The sequence below is a fragment of the Triticum dicoccoides genome, chromosome 5B, assembly GCF_002162155.2.
Source record: "Triticum dicoccoides isolate Atlit2015 ecotype Zavitan chromosome 5B, WEW_v2.0, whole genome shotgun sequence".
Lineage (NCBI taxonomy): Eukaryota > Viridiplantae > Streptophyta > Magnoliopsida > Poales > Poaceae > Triticum > Triticum dicoccoides.
Genome location: NC_041389.1, coordinates 520944645 through 520960326, shown reverse-complemented (window position 1 = coordinate 520960326; position 15682 = coordinate 520944645). Strand labels below are relative to the sequence as shown.

The following is a 15682-nucleotide window of genomic DNA, read 5'->3' as shown; positions in this document are numbered from 1 at the left end:
TTTTTTCCACACTATCTATTGCATCTATCTCTCATACAATGTCTGTACATTCAACTATGTTTCCTGTTTATCAGCCATTTGAATTGGAGCGGATGATGCCAGTATCTAGCGGAATAAAAACACGGTCTTCAAATAAAACAGTGCTACCTTTTGGTGGAGATAGCACCCCGGTTGTACATGCACAAGAACCAGCCCTACCACACATAACCCAAACTCTCGCAGATTGTACCCCTACTGTGATGGACAGAGAACCAGCTTCACCCAATCTAACCCCAACCCCAGCCGATAGTAACCCAGTTCCTGTTGACACAACACCATATCCACCACAGAGCTCCCAAACAAGAGCAGTTAGTAAAGTAGCTCCAGTGCCCAAAGGGCCAGTACTATCATGGCGAACCCCAGCTCCACCAGTTAGTACGCCTATTCCCGTGGAGGAAGCACAACCAGCCAGTCGTAGTTTAGCATCTATCGCATTTGATGTTGTTAAATCATATGTGCGTATCTTCCCATCTTGAAAATATTATACTAAAGATGAAGGAAAATGCCAGTTGCAGGTGTTTATCCAGGAGTTATGTGTAAGTAATGTTATTCATGACAATTACTTTGCTTCGTCCCATACATCTTACCTCCATGATGGTTATAATACAACAAATTTTCCCATTTTTCTCTATAGAGAAGGACCAATTTGGAAACTCAGGATGAGGTAACCTGTGCTAATACCTCTGCTATCTTCAAGAATGCTTGGTGGCAGTATCGGAATTACCTGAAGAAAACATACTTCACCGGCAAAGAAACTCATCAAATTTCCTTACATTCTCCTGAGACACATTTACTGGACGATGACCGGGAACACCTTGTTTTGTACTGGCCCCGAGCCAAGAATGTGGTAAGGTCTATGAGCTCATTTTTTATTTTTAAGTATTATATTCTTGCGTCTTACTGTACTCTGTTCATGTAGAACAAGTGCCTAAACCTAAAGAACAACTGTTCTAATTTAAGATTACATTGCTATCATAGTTCAAAAAAGCGCTAGACGTTAATTGTGCGTTTTGCCACCGCCTTGCACTTTACTGACCAAAGCGCATGCTTATGCGCAGTTATGCATAGATTAAGCGTAGTTATGCGCAATGCGTTTTGCCAACGCCTAGAGCCTAGGCATGCTTAAGCGCTCGCTTAGGCGCACCTTTTTTAACTATGATTGCTTTGCTCTTGTATCATTGTATTTACTCATACAAACTTATTTTTAAATTGAAGGATCCAATCGAAACTCCAATGGCACGGCAGGTATGTTCACGCATGTTTCTTTAACAGGTTTGCTCTTATCAATAGCTCTTTTGATTTCAATTTCAATTGTGTATACAGTTGACTTTCATATCATGCACATTACTAGCATCACAACAGAGTCAATAGTGTTGTTGTACATGTAGACCCGTGGTACCCATCTAAAATCTTGTTGTGCCGTGTAGTTTCCCACGGTTTGTATTCTTTCACTCCTGCTTTGTCTTGAACTGATATGATTTGAACCATGTCTCTATTTTGATTTGGCAAGACAATGCAGTGACCATAGGACATAGATATATGTTTGTTTGATGCTTTTATTATGTACTAGTACTTGGCAATAGAAGACTTGGTAGTTTAATCCTGTGCACCTTACTAATGAACTGGTCACGACTACTACAAAAAAGTGAAGATGAATCTTTCTATTTCACATGGAGGAGTGTGCATCTTTATGTTGGGTGTTCTTCTGTCGTGCGATCCGATGGCTTATGTGTGACCTGTGGCCCACACCTCCTATTCTATTTGTTCAGGGCGGGCGGCGTGAACTCTGATTCGATCCGGGTATTCAATCCCGCCGCTGAGATGCTCAGTTGACTCCTTAACCTTGATAGGAAGATGGCTTATTCCAAAATTCGTGCATAAGGGTAAGGAACTTTGGATGAATTAATGCGAACGGGTGTAAGCCTCGCTGCTCGGAAACACCCAGTGCTGACCACACCGAGAGACACGAAAGCGCAGGTAATGCCAGTTGGCGAAGTGGCGTTAAGCATCCCTAGCGGTACGCAAAGAGAGGTCGTGATGATATCATCTACGTCTGTACCGCTCCTCGTGGAGTAGATCCCGCATCCAACCAACCCTTTTTTGACCAGGAAATGGGAGAATTCCCACTACCGCTGGCAGGCCAGCCGGGCCGTGAGCGCGGTGGGAACGGGCTTCCCAAAAAGCGAGCCCCGGCCCGGGTCAGCATAGAATGGGGGGGACGGCCCTAATGTTGTGTTGGCCGGGTTGCGGACGGATAAAAGCGGACGTGGGGACTCGGGTCGGGGCACAGCGTAACTAAGAGAGCCATTCCATTTAGGGCGAGACAGAATGGGCGGGCACAAGTGGTCTGGTGTCCGAGCCGATTGGTCAGACGACGACTACTGCACATATTAGATTCTATTAGCCGCCTATCCCGGAATGGACTGGGATGGAATAGAAAGAACGCGAAGCAGCAAGCAAGGGATGAGCGCTTTGTTGCTAAAGCGCATACATTTTCTTGCTGGGTCGGTTTGTTTTTGGGGGGTGGGGCAATAAGCTTGCTTCTTCACAAGCTTATCCCCGCCCCCTTTCCTGTCTGTCCCGACCGGCAGCAGTTGGGCCATGTTTTTAGATCTTAGTTTACCCTGAAATTACCTATTATTTGCGTTCTATTTCCGCTGGAATTGGTGAATGGTTCTTCTTTTTTCATTCAGCATAGCTCCGTGCAGTGGTGCTTGAAGGAGGGCTTAGTGTTATATAAGATATTGCAATCAAGGGCATGCGGGCCCTATCAGATCTCAGCTAACTAGACCTGGAACGTGATAGGGACCTTCGGTGGAAGAATCTGATTCTAAGTTGCATGCGAGTTTCATGACTCTCTGGGTATAGCAACCATAGAAGAAGCGTTTTCTTTGATCTAGATAGGTGGGACGAATTGCACCACGATGCCTTCATCAAGGTAATGGCGCAAAACGCCACCATCGCCTGCCATCGGCTCGGTTTTCACCGGCAATCATGTCTTCCCGACTCGCAGCCGGAACTAGATGACGGATCCCGAGATGTGACCATCCAGCCTCAGGCCGACCACCTCCGACGAAGGAGATGGCCACCACCACTGGCTGCACCGGCCATATCAGATCTGACTAGAGGTGCCACCAAGCCGCCGCCCGCCGCCGCCTGTGACCGGGCTGCCCGACGCGCCGCAGTCGCTGTCGCCCGCGATAGGGCCAGCCACCGCCGCCGCCGCCATCATCGTCGCCGCCAGATCTGCCACGCCTACGCATGCGCAAGGGACTCCACACCACCCATGAGACGCGGGAGAGAGGAGGATCCCCGCCACCGCCGTCGGTCCCCAGGTGCATCCCGGCGGCGGCGGGGTGAGGGAAGGTGGATTCGGGAGCGGGGGCGGCTAGGGCTGGGTACGCGCCCGAGTCGCCCGAGCGGGGGTCGAACATATGTCCATCAATGTGTTGCATAACAAATTTAAATTTCACTTTTGGATTAGTGTCGATTTATACACATTTGAGTTTGATCCTTGTATGTAGGGTGTGTGGAGTTTCCAGGCACTTCGTGTGGCGACCCTAGCTTCACTGGCGGCGACGGTGTCACCTACTACTTCCACGGCAGGAAGGACCAGGATTTCTGCATCGTCTCCGACGTCGATCTCCACATCAACGCGCACTTTATCGGCAACCACAACCCCGTGTATAAGAGGAACTTCACATGGATACAAGCCATCGGTGTCACCTTCGGCGACCACCGCCTCTATGTAGGCGCTCGTAAGGCCGTCGTGTGGGAGGAGGACGAGGATCACATCGATATAACCTTCAACGGGGGGCCCATCAATATAGACACCGCCAACAATGCCCAGTGGGTGTCCAAGGCCCAATCCGGTCTATCCCTGCAACGCACAGACGTCGTTAACTCCATCAAGGTGGATCTCGCCAATGTGTTCAGCATCTCGGCCAGCGCCGTGCCGATCACGGACGAGGACTCTAAGATCCACAGCTATGGCAAGACCGCGAAGGACAGTCTCGTCCACCTTGACTTTCGCTTCAAGTTCCATTCCCTCAGTGACGTTGTCGATGGCGTGCTTGGCCAAACCTATCGGTCTAACTACGTCAATAAGATGAATGTCACTGCCAAGATGCCCATCATGGGTGGCGCGCCAAAGTACTTCTCGTCGGGCCTCTTCTCCACAGATTGTGCCGTCTCCAAGTTTCGGCACATTGGCGGTGTCCATGCCTTGGCTGCGTAAATGGACCCCCGAGGATAATACTACAAGCATGCTACTAGTACTAGTTGAGTGTGTGTAAGGACTGCCCGCAAAAAAATAAGAGACTGTGTGTAGGGACCACACGAGAATAAATAAGCTCTATGAAGCTAATGTTTTACAACGATAATGTTAGTTTGGATATGAATCAACGTAATATCCATGATTTATTCATGTTCTCCGAAATATTGAGTATGTTAACGAGGGTTAATTGAATCTATGCCACTACAACTTCCATGAGTTGGCGAAATGTCATTACAATTCTGCACATGGGGAAAATGCCGTTACAATTCTTTCATCCTCCACTATATGTCATCTACTATATCTAAATAGGAGCCCCCACTACCTGATTTTCCTGCCTTCTCATGCATCCACGTCATCTTAAATTCTGTCAGCCGTTTGATTGACCACAAGTGGCTCAGATTTGCAGCCCGTACTCCACGCCCCTGCAGTTTTTTTTTAAAGAAGAGCACGCCCCCAGTTGGCTCTTCCTTCTCGGTTCCTTCCTTCCGAGAACGCACCAATTGATTTCCTCAATTAAGATTGACGTTTCTACTGCCCCAATTAATTCCCCCATCAATCGATTTTTTATGCCTCTCTTTACCTTCTACAGCTGACCATCTTCATTCTCCATAAAACAGGCAACCTATAGACACAGACCTTGAGGTCGTGCGCCATGGGGACCTGAAGAACCTGCACGTACGCCGAAACCTGCAACATGTAGCTGCGCCCTGCCTCCGGGTGGCTGCCACTGCTCGACCACCACTGGATTTGGCTCGGTTTAGCTCATCCCGGCCACGCTTGCGTCACGAACTCGCTGGAGCTGAAGCGGCCACTACAAGAAATCTGGTGAGGACCTCCCTATTTTTAGTACCAAATCGATCTGGATGCGTTGCTGCTGTATTTGTTTCGTGGTGGATCTCAGACTTCCCTTCACAGAGCTTCTCCAGTACTCCTCGCCTTCCAACAGCTTTGGCTAACTTTTGGGGTAAGTAGAGGCCATGGTTTTGCTTGGATTTCATTCCCGTCCAGTGTAGCATCCAGATCGATTTGTTAATTATGAACCTGTTTTGTGTGATGTATCTTCTATATATATTATGTGCTCCTTAATACAGATGGTGATTTCAATATCTCAGAAAATTATAATGTAGAAAAATATTTAGTACGGCTTGCAAAGTTAAGTCCTCGATCCATGGATACAGGCTGGAATCTATAATGAAATCACAAGGTACAACTTTTCTCATATATTTGTTTCTTGAATTTTTTTTAAGACTAGCTACTATTTTTCATCTACTACACACCATGAGCATTTCATTTACGTATACATCTTGCAATTGTTGGTATATAAATCACGGCATTCAAATTATATTCATGAGTGCTATTTACTTTCTTTATGAAGTTTTAGATGTCACCAATCGCCTCTATTTGAGAAATTCTTGCATCTTGGTTGGGCTAATGGGATGCGTGACAACCAAGTTTTTTTTGTTTTGTGAGCAAAGGGAGGCGACGAATTGTTATCGTCTATCGAACGGTCATACGGCGCCAGCTCTGTCCGCTGCATGTGCAATTCTCCGTGGGCATCTGCGACTATAATGAGAACATCAAGTAGTGCAATTTCAGTCAATTACCTCAGCTTATTTTTCTCACCATGCTACGATCCCATTCAGTTTAGTTGATTTGACGGGATCCAAAGGTGATATGCGTCTTCGAATGCTTTGATGACACTTGATTATTTTGATAAAGATATTTGGATGAATAATATGAGAACTACACCTAAGAACACAAACAGTTATTATGATAACAAAGAAAAACAAAATCTATCTCATCAATAGATGTCAGTCTAGAGAGCCCATCATCTCTCTTTAGCCATTTCTCACACTAATGTCCTACAGCAACGCGCGGGGCATCCCCTAGTTATGTCAAATTTGAGACACAAATACCCTTGTCTTCCTCCTTTCACCCTCTCATCTTCTTCTACCAAACTGACCTGCCATTAACTCCGGCGAGCATGGGGCTGTGCGGAAAATAACTTCCAGCACCGACCATGCATAATGTGTGGGGCCGTGCGACTTCGCGGATGGCGCCGGATAGGTTGTGCAACCGCTGCAGCCGTCTCCCACGAGAATGCAGCCTCGCTCGTCATGTACACATAGTTTTTACAGCTGAGATATGGCGTCATGTCATGCCGGCAAGACATGCATATCGACGCCACTCAACGATGCAGCTTCTAAGGAATGCATGAGAGCAGTCGCGCAAGTTTGTGACTCCACCATTGTCTGTCAGGCAGCTCCTCCATGTAGATCAGGCACTGGGCAAGTAAAAAATTTGGCCTTACCGCAAACAGGGCAAGCCAAAAATTTGGCCTAAGAAAAAAATTGACTTACCCCAAACAGGGGCACGTCAAAAATTCAGCCTAAGAATAAAATCGACTTACCCCAAATGGTATCAAGTCAAAAATTAGCCTAAACACATACAAGGAAAAATGACAGCATGAATCTGGACAAAAGAATCAACGGTCGGAAAATTGCCGTGTCCAAATTTAAAGTTTAGGCGACTTACATATAGCTAAAGTGACAAAAATTATACGGTTGGAATCATCTTTTGAAAACAAATCCATTGATATACTTTTTGTAACTTATAAAAACACATTTTTAGTTCTATAAATGTTCAAAGTTTGATCCAGAATACAAGCGGCCTAACAGACCCAGCTGAGAAATCCTGGGTGAGCCAACATTTTTTTTTTCAAAATGGAGGCAAAAGATTTGCCTCATCGATTAATTAAGCAGAAGAGAATTGCCCAGTTAATCAACGGAAAACCGGGTGAAAATCGATACAAATCAACCACACGTGGACTACTCATGGAGCATGTAACCCTGTAAACACGCGATCAACCCGACAACCATACCCAACACATAGCGACCACCAACCCTCACAGTGCTACACCACGAAGAAACCCTAAGAATAACATGGCCAAAGACCACGTGCACCACCAAATCCGCGCTGACAACTCATACCATAAGGACAACCCAAGAGACTGATGACCATCCATGTGAGCAACCAGCTTATAGGATTCGAATTGGGGATGAATTCGCCATGGATGCAGATACAAGCTCACACACGCACGCGGTCTGGCCGAAGCCACCAGTTCCTTCCCAGATCCACGCGCAACCCGCACCAATGGCAATATACTAGCGTACATCCTTATCGGGCCCAGTTTGGGCCTGCAAGCTACTTGGGAAGTTGCCGGTCGTGAGTGGGCCGAGCAGCCAGCCCACGAGTCGAATCCTTGGCCTCGCGCGCTCCCGCTTGCTCTGTTCCCGTGCCAAGGTCGCTGACATTCCCCCTTTCTTCAGAACGACAAGCCGGGGCACGCGGAAACAGCTGACGAAGCGAATCCTTATCCTCCCAGGTTGCCGAAGTAGCATCCCCTCCACTCCACTGAACCAGTACTCGCGCCACCGATCGGTTGTCAGCGCGACGAAGGCGCTCCTGCAGTATCTTAACAGGGAACTGAAGATGAGCATCAATGGAAGGAAGCGACTTGAATACCTCGTTTGTGGATGCACACAACGCTTCAATTGGGAAACATGGAATACAGGGTGAATACGACTAGCCGCTGGCAACTGCAAACGATAAGCCACCTCGCCAATCTTCTCCAGAATCAGAAACGGCCCAAAATACTTGAAGGCAAGTTTATGGTTTGCTCTGTGCACCACTGACGATTGCACATACGGTTGAAGTTTAAGAAAGACTCGATCCCCCACATCAAATGTCCTTTCAGTACGTTTTTTGTCAGCCTGATGTTTCATCCTTTGTTGAACACGCAACAAATGCTGACGCACTGACTGCTGAACCACTGCTCGAGCATCTAACCACTGCTGCAAATCAACAGGGTCAACCGAGTCTGAAGTTGAAATTCCAAAATGCCGAGGACCCTGACCATAAAGAACCTCAAATGGAGATTTGTTAAGAGCTGAATGCCAGTTGGTATTGTACCAAAACTCACAAAGTGAAAGCCACTTTGCCCACTTGTTCGGATGAGCACTGATGAAACATCTCAAAAAACACTCCACCTGCTGATTAACACGCTTTGTCTGCCCATCAGTTTCAGGATGATAGGCTGTGCTCATATTAAGTACAGCTCTTGTCCTCTTCACCAGAGCTTGCCAGAATTTGCTGGTGAAAACTGGATCTCTGTCAGATACTATATAGAGGGGCATACCATGAAGCTTGTAAATATTGTCCAGAAAAAGTTCAGCAATCTTCTGGGTTGTATATGGGTGTTTGACAGGTATGAAATGACCATATTTTATAAATTTGTCAATGACCACCATGATGCAGTCATACTGATCAGAAGATGGCAATCCCGAGATAAAGTTTATTGTCACTGTCTCCCAAGCTTTTGCTGGAATAGGCAGTGGTGAGAGCAACCCAGGATAAGCCACTCTCTCTGGTTTGGCCTGTTGACAAATGAGAAAAGATTTCACAAATTGTTGGATCTGTTTCTTCATACCCACCCATTTAAACAATGCTCTAATTCTTTTGTATGTAACAGGAAACCTAGAATGACCCCCTAAGGGAGTGTCATGAAAAGCTTGACAAATTTTTGTGTGCAATCCAAATTCAGTGCCCACCCAAATGCAACCCTTATACCTCAACACACCTTGTATCAATTGAAAATTGTTCCTGGACTTAGGCTGCACAGACAACTGCTGCAGTAATTCTTGTGCTTTGATATCATCCTTATAACTTCCCACCACTTCTTCCAACCAACTAGGTTGAACCCCAGAAATAGCTAGCACTTGAGAATCTGATTGTGGTCTCCTGGACAGGGCATCAGCTGCAGAATTATCAATACCTTTCTGGTAAACAATCTTATAATTCAATCCCATCATTTTTGTGAGAGCTTTTTGTTGCCAGGGTGTATGCAGTCTCTGATTAGAAAGGTTCACCAAACTCTTTTGATCTGTCCTGATAATAAATTCTTCGAATTGTAAATAGGGTCTCCACTGCTCAATAGCTAATAGTATAGCTAGATACTCCTTCTCATAAACAGATAACCCTCTGTTCCTGGGACCTAGAGCTCTACTAACAAAAGCAATGGGATGACCCTGCTGCATCAGAACATCACCAATCCCAACATCACAAGCATCAGTTTCAACCACAAACTGCTGTGAAAAATCAGGTAATGCTAAGACATGAGCATGAATAAGAGCTTGCTTCAGAGTTTGGAAGGACATTTCTGTAGCTGGTGTCCACACAAAGATAGCCCCTTTTTTTAACAGATCAGTTAGTGGTCTACTGATCACCCCATAATTCCTGATGAACTTCCTGTAGTACCCAGCTAAGCCCAGAAATCCTCTGACTTGCTTTACATTAGTAGGAACTGGCCAATTTTTAACAGTTGCAATTTTGCTAGCATCTGTTGAAATCCCTTCACTGCTAATAACATGGCCCAGATAAGCAATTTCCTGTTTAGCAAAGTCACACTTGCTCAACTTTACTCTCCATTGTTTTTCCAACAGTATGCTCTGCACCTTTTCCAAATGTATAAAGTGTTCCTTCAAGGTTTATACTGAAGATGAGAATATCATCAAAGAAACATACTGCACAAGGATCTTCTCCTCTCAAAGCTGGAGCTAGATCTGTGTTCATTGCTCCTTTGAATGTATTGGGTGCACCTGTCATGCCCATAGTCACCACAGTAAATTCATAGTGGCCAGTATGAGTTTGGAAGGCAGTCTTGAATTCTTCTCCAGGTGCCAGTCTGATCTGATGGTAGCCAACTCTTAGGTCTAGTTTTGAAAACCAACAGGCTCCAGCAAGTTGATCCAGTAATTCATCTATAATAGGAATTGGGTACTTGCTCTTAATTGTGAGAGCATTAACATGTCTAAAATCAATGACCAACCTCCAGTCTCCTTCTTCCTTTTTCTTGACCATCAGAGCAGGAGATGAGAATGGACTGTTGCTCACTTGAATTATTCCCCTTTGCAGCATTTCCTGCACTTGCTTCTCCATTTCAACTTTCAGATGAGGAGGAATCCTGTAGGGTCTGATGGACACTGCTTGAGCACCAGGGATTAATGGTATGCTGTGATCATACTATCTTCTAGGAGGTAAACCTGTAGGAGGAGAGAAGACCACTGCATACTTGTCCAACAGGGCTTGAATTTCAGGCAACTGTTCCTTTTGCTCAATTACAACACTCTGAAAAATAGCCATCACTGTAAAAGCACATTTCTCGGGCAGATCTCCTTGCAAGGTGACAGTGACACCCTTGTACTGGAATGAAAACCACTTCTGCTCCCAATCGATGTACACGGGGTTGTGTTTGGCCAACCAATCTAGACCCAAAATGCCATCATAGCCCCCTAATGAAAATAGTCTGAAATCATGTGAAAATTCCTGGCCTTGACAACTCCACTGACATTGTTTCACTTGTTGTGAGCAAGTAAATTTCCCTCCACCTGCTACCTTCACTGTAACTGCTTTAATATCAGTAATTTCTGGAAGCAGGGAATTTAAGGAGCTGTCCAAAAACGAATGAGTACTGCCTAAATCTACCAAAAACTTCAGCTCTGCATTTCTTATATGAACTAACAAGGACAAGGACAGTGTAGATACATTGTTGCTTGTAGCAGCTGCTGACAACAGCATCAGATTGTCAGAATCATTATCTGACTCATCCTGTGAAGGAGTGGAGCTTTGCAACTGGTCAATGAGCTCTTGAACCACATGTAATTGGACTGTAGATTTGCACTGGTGGTCCTTGGACCATTTCTCACCACAAATGAAACACAATCCCTTGGCCCGCCTGAAATTCCTCAGTGAAGTCCATTTATCTTCTACTGCCAGGTTTCTAGAGCCTTCAGTTGGTTTCTTCTCTTCCATAGTCTTTGCCTTATAAGGGTAAGTTCCTGATGAGTTACTGCTTCTTTTTGTTGTGGAAGTGTACTGAATTTCTCCTAATTCCTCATGGAGCAGGGCCAACTCATAAGCGGTTTCCAGATCGCGTGGTTTTTGCATGGCAATGGCCATTCGAACACCTGGTTTTAGACCATCGATAAAACGGGTGGTGTAGTGCAGGGGGTCAGGACTGGACTCATATGCAGTCAGTTGGTCATATAGTTCTGCAAATTGTTCCACATACTCCTCCACCGATCCAGTTTGGCTAATTCTGAACATCTTCCGCAAGAGATTCTGGTGCTGGTTCCGCCCAAATCTCGTCTGCAACAGGTTGCAAAACTCTGTCCAATGCAGTTCTACAGTTCGCCTCTACACTGACTCCAACCAAAGAGCAGCTGCACCTTCAAACTGGGCAGTGGCATAAGATATCCACCTGCTGTGGTGAGTGCCCCATAACTTGAAGTAATCCTCGCATCTAGCTTGCCATAATCGTGGATTAGACCCGTCAAACCGCGAATTCCACTTGGGGACCAGAGTTGAACTGCTCACTTTGATCCAGAGCAACGAGTTCGCGGAGTGACTGAAACTCCCCGGGAGACGACAGATCACGCGCTCCGCGAGCCGGGGGTGGAACGTAGATGTTCTGGGTACGCGCTTCCCTGCCCGCAGACGAGCTCCCAGGCCTGGCCTCGTAGTTGACCTTGTCAACTCGCTCCAGATCGGAGCGGATCTGCTCGATGTCGAGGTGGAGTTCGGAATCGACGCCGTCAACACGGGCCGTGATAAGGCCGTCCAAGGTCTTGGTCGATTCCTGGAGCAGCTTGGTCATGGATTTGAGGAGATCGTCACTGTGTACCTTGAGGCGCTGCTCGATATCGTCGGTGACGGCCGCCTTGACGAATTCATGGATGTTGCGGCCTTTCGCCGACAGCTTTTCCATGGCCTCTCGCCGCCGAAATTCATGGAAACAGGTGCAGTGGGGGTGGCGGGGCAACTCCAGGATGGGACGGCTCTGATGCCATATGTGAGCAACCAGCTTATAGGATTCGAATTGGGGATGAATTCGCCATGGATGCAGATACAAGCTCACACACACACGCTGTCTGGTCAAAGCCACCAGTTCCTTCCCAGATCCACACGCAACCCGCACCAACGGTAATATACTAGCGTACACCCTTATCGGGCCCAGTTTGGGCCTGCAAGCCACTGGGGAAGTTGCCGGTCGCGAGTGGGCCGAGCAGCCGGCCCACGAGTCGAATCCTTGGCCTCGCGCGCTCCCGCTTGCTCTGTTCCCGTGCCAAGGTCGCTGACAATCCATCAAGCAGTTGCGGACGTTTTGGCCTCGTGAACAAGTGACCAATTCTCTCGGCAAAAAAAAGACCAATTCTCTCAGGAAACTGCAGAGAGACAGCTGCGGAAGCGGCCGCGGACGATGAGATGAGGAGGGCAAAGGTGCGGAGCGTCACTTGTGTGAGGGCTTGGAGCGGGAATCCAGGAGCCGGTGGATCGAGGTACTCCCTCCTTCCCAAAATATAAGGCACGGTTTGACTTTTCTGGTCTTTGTTGCACAATTTTGACTATATTTTTTATGTATTATATGTCTATAAAATTATTATACATACATATGAAATAAAATTGCTTTGCAAGACAAATACAGCGATGTCATTTATACATGTTCAATCCATATACTTTGATATATATTAGTGGTCAAAGTTGTGCATCAAAGACCGTAAAAAGTCAATCGCGCCTTATATTTTGGGAAGGAGGGAGTACTACTCCAGTATGCAACAACTGACTTGCCTTGTTAATAACGTGAAGAAGCAGTGACATGCATTGCATGCCGTCGGCAGCTGGTTTACTACACTCTAAAAATCTAAATGCATGCATACTGTAGTGTAAGACTATAGTATGTGTAGCTGGCTATATATGTCAACTGGACGACCCTGACTTGGTCAATATATTCCAGCAAGTTGTGAGCACCTTTCCTTCCCCTACTTCACTTCCCAAAACAAGTCACTTGACCTCCAATTAACCTTTCTGTCAATGTCAAAGTCACGGCCATCCATCCATCTCCTATGAGAATCCCTCGCTACCAAGTACTACTCCAAGATCATCTCGATCGACCACCCAGCCGTGTCGAAAAACAGCAATGTCTCAGGTACCGCAGATTGGGTGGTTCTGCAGCTTCGTGGCGGCGACGCTCGCCGTCAGCGTAATGGGTCAGCCACCTTCCCCTTCCAACTGGTTCTGGGAAACTCCACCTTCGTGGGACGGGACGCCTCCCCAGCCCGAGGTCCCGTCCTACGCCAACGGCCAGCTCTCTCCGGCCAACTACAACTAGCCCAACCGCATCTTCATCTGCGACGACGACTGGGGCAAGACCTGCGTGGCGCAGTGCCCAGACCTCTGCCCCAAGTCCTGCGAGATGTCATGCAGCTACTGCGAGACCTCCTGCAGTACGTCCAGTACTATGCATGCATCCATATACACGCAGCAAAATACGTATATTCTTGTTTTACTGCTGATTACTTAGCATCGTCGATCGATTCGTAGTGAGTTTGTTGATGTGTGTATGCATGCAGGGTGTGCGAACTACCCCGGCACCTCGTGCGGCGACCCTAGCTTCACCGGCGGCGACGGCGTCACCTTCTACTTCCACGGCAGGAAGGACCAGGACTTCTGCATCGTCTCCGACGCCGACCTCCACATCAACGCCCACTTCATCGGCAACCACAACCCTGTCAACGAGCACACCTTCACGTGGATACAGTCCATCGGCGTGAGCTTCGGCGATCACCGCCTCTTCGTCGGCGCTCGCAAGGCCGTCGAGTGGGACGAGGAAGAGGACCACATCGAGATCACCTTCGACGGTGAGCCCATCAATGTTGGCGCCGCCTCCACTCGCAGCGCTGCTTCTTATTCCTCTGGCTGCCTCTCACAGCTCAACCTTCTCTCTTTGTCTCACTCAAGAACACACTATGGAGGAAAACTCACACGGACACACACTTCACCAAGGAGAAACTAGCTTTGCCTTGTCTCCCGGTGAATATCACATAGGCTACATTTTGCCTCAGCCCTCTCGGCCTCGCATTCATTTGTCAACTTAAATAGGCAGTACACAAGACTCACGCACTGCCAGGGCAACAACCTGCCCGACTCCTATGCCACTCACGCATACTCCACTAGCCCTATTCTCTTGCCCACTAACTCAACTAACCCACGTACATGCATGCGCACGTACAACAATGGCGCAATCTCTCCACAACGGCCACATGACTTGGCCGGCTAACAAACTCATGCATGCAACACTATCTAATCTCCTAATTTCACTACTGACTTGCATGTACACACATTAACTCATCTCCATGTGAGTACACACCCGCAGTCTAGTAGCTGAACACGACTACATGCATGACTGAAAATCTAAATCTAGCACTAATAACAAGATTAGTTCTAACAATCAACATAGACACCATGAACAACGCCCGATGGGTGTCGAAGCTCCAAGATGGCCTATCCGTGAAGCGCGCGGACACCGTCAACTCTGTCAAGGTGGATCTCGCGGGCGTGTTCAGCATCTCGGCCAGCGCGGTGCCGATCACGGACGAGGACTCCAAGATCCACAGCTATGGCAAGACCATGAAGGACAGCCTCGTGCACCTTGACCTCCGCTTCAAGTTTCATTCCCTCACAGACGTCGTCGATGGTGTCCTTGGCCAGACCTACCGGCTGGACTATGTCAACAAGATGAATGTCACTGCTAAGATGCCCATCATGGGCGGCGCTCCAAAATATCTGTCCTCGGGGCTCTTCTCGACGGACTGTGCAGTCTCCAAGTTCCAACGTGGCGGTGGCGGCGGCAACCATGTTCGTGCCTTGGCTGCATAAATGAAGCCCCCTAGGAGATACCCAGTCACATACCTACTCTACCATGGAATAAGGCAGTGAGTGATGCCGGCATTGAGTGAGTGTAACGATCTCACGATGATAAATAAGCTCTATGTAGCTATCATTGTAAAATGAATGTGAAACCGTTAATTTGGCCGTGGATCTTCATAACATCCATTTTAAGAAAAAAAATTGGAGTGCATTAACCAGTATAGAAGCAAATACAACTGTTTGAAGAACTTGGTTGAATGTAGGTCCCTAACTGCTAATTATGACATCACATCAAGCTTAATCAGGATAGACTGTGTGCATCACTCGGTGCAGAGGCTGAATGTCTTCCATATTTTCGTAGAACAAGAAAAACAAGGTTAATAGGCAATTGAGAAGCCTCCCTACTGGTATTATTTCCGTGCAATTGATAGAAATTTGTTGGTGTATTTTATGCGGATAAATAAATACTTCGATCTGTTCCAATATCTGAAGATTCAGCTCTACAACAATAACATTGGTTGACTTTGATATAAAGTGTTGATTCTGTTTTCTATTCGCACAAAATCTGATATTGCTTCTCGTTGTGACTGAAGGAACATTTTG

General features: G+C 47.0%; 2 protein-coding genes across 2 annotated transcripts; both read left to right on the top strand.

Annotated features, from left to right (window-relative positions):
• Nucleotides 1–2980: 2980 nt before the first annotated feature.
• LOC119309918 lies at nucleotides 2981–4369 on the top strand. The gene is made up of 2 exons (XM_037585821.1): nucleotides 2981–3374; nucleotides 3564–4369. Exons 1-2 carry the CDS (start codon nucleotides 2981–2983, stop codon nucleotides 4274–4276), a joined length of 1107 nt encoding a protein of 368 aa, XP_037441718.1. The 3' UTR covers nucleotides 4277–4369.
• A 9152-nt stretch (nucleotides 4370–13521) lies between these two features.
• Nucleotides 13522–15088, top strand: LOC119309917. Its single transcript, XM_037585820.1, has 3 exons — nucleotides 13522–13656; nucleotides 13783–14088; nucleotides 14670–15088. Exons 1-3 carry the CDS (start codon nucleotides 13626–13628, stop codon nucleotides 15086–15088), a joined length of 756 nt encoding a protein of 251 aa, XP_037441717.1. The 5' UTR covers nucleotides 13522–13625.
• The last annotated feature ends 594 nt before the right edge of the window (nucleotides 15089–15682 follow it).

What these genes read in the sequence shown, in the direction of transcription:
- LOC119309918 (XM_037585821.1), top strand. Translation starts at nt 2,981, where the DNA reads ATGGCGCAAAACGCCACCATCGCCTGCCATCGGCTCGGTTTTCACCGG. An exon ending in CCACCGCCGTCGGTCCCCAG is followed by an intron (nt 3,375 to 3,563) that starts GTGCATCCCGGC and finishes CCTTGTATGTAG; the next exon opens with GGTGTGTGGAGTTTCCAGGC.
- LOC119309917 (XM_037585820.1), top strand. Translation starts at nt 13,626, where the DNA reads ATGTCATGCAGCTACTGCGAGACCTCCTGCA. An exon ending in CTACTGCGAGACCTCCTGCA is followed by an intron (nt 13,657 to 13,782) that starts GTACGTCCAGTA and finishes GTATGCATGCAG; the next exon opens with GGTGTGCGAACTACCCCGGC. An exon ending in CGGTGAGCCCATCAATGTTG is followed by an intron (nt 14,089 to 14,669) that starts GCGCCGCCTCCA and finishes CAATCAACATAG; the next exon opens with ACACCATGAACAACGCCCGA.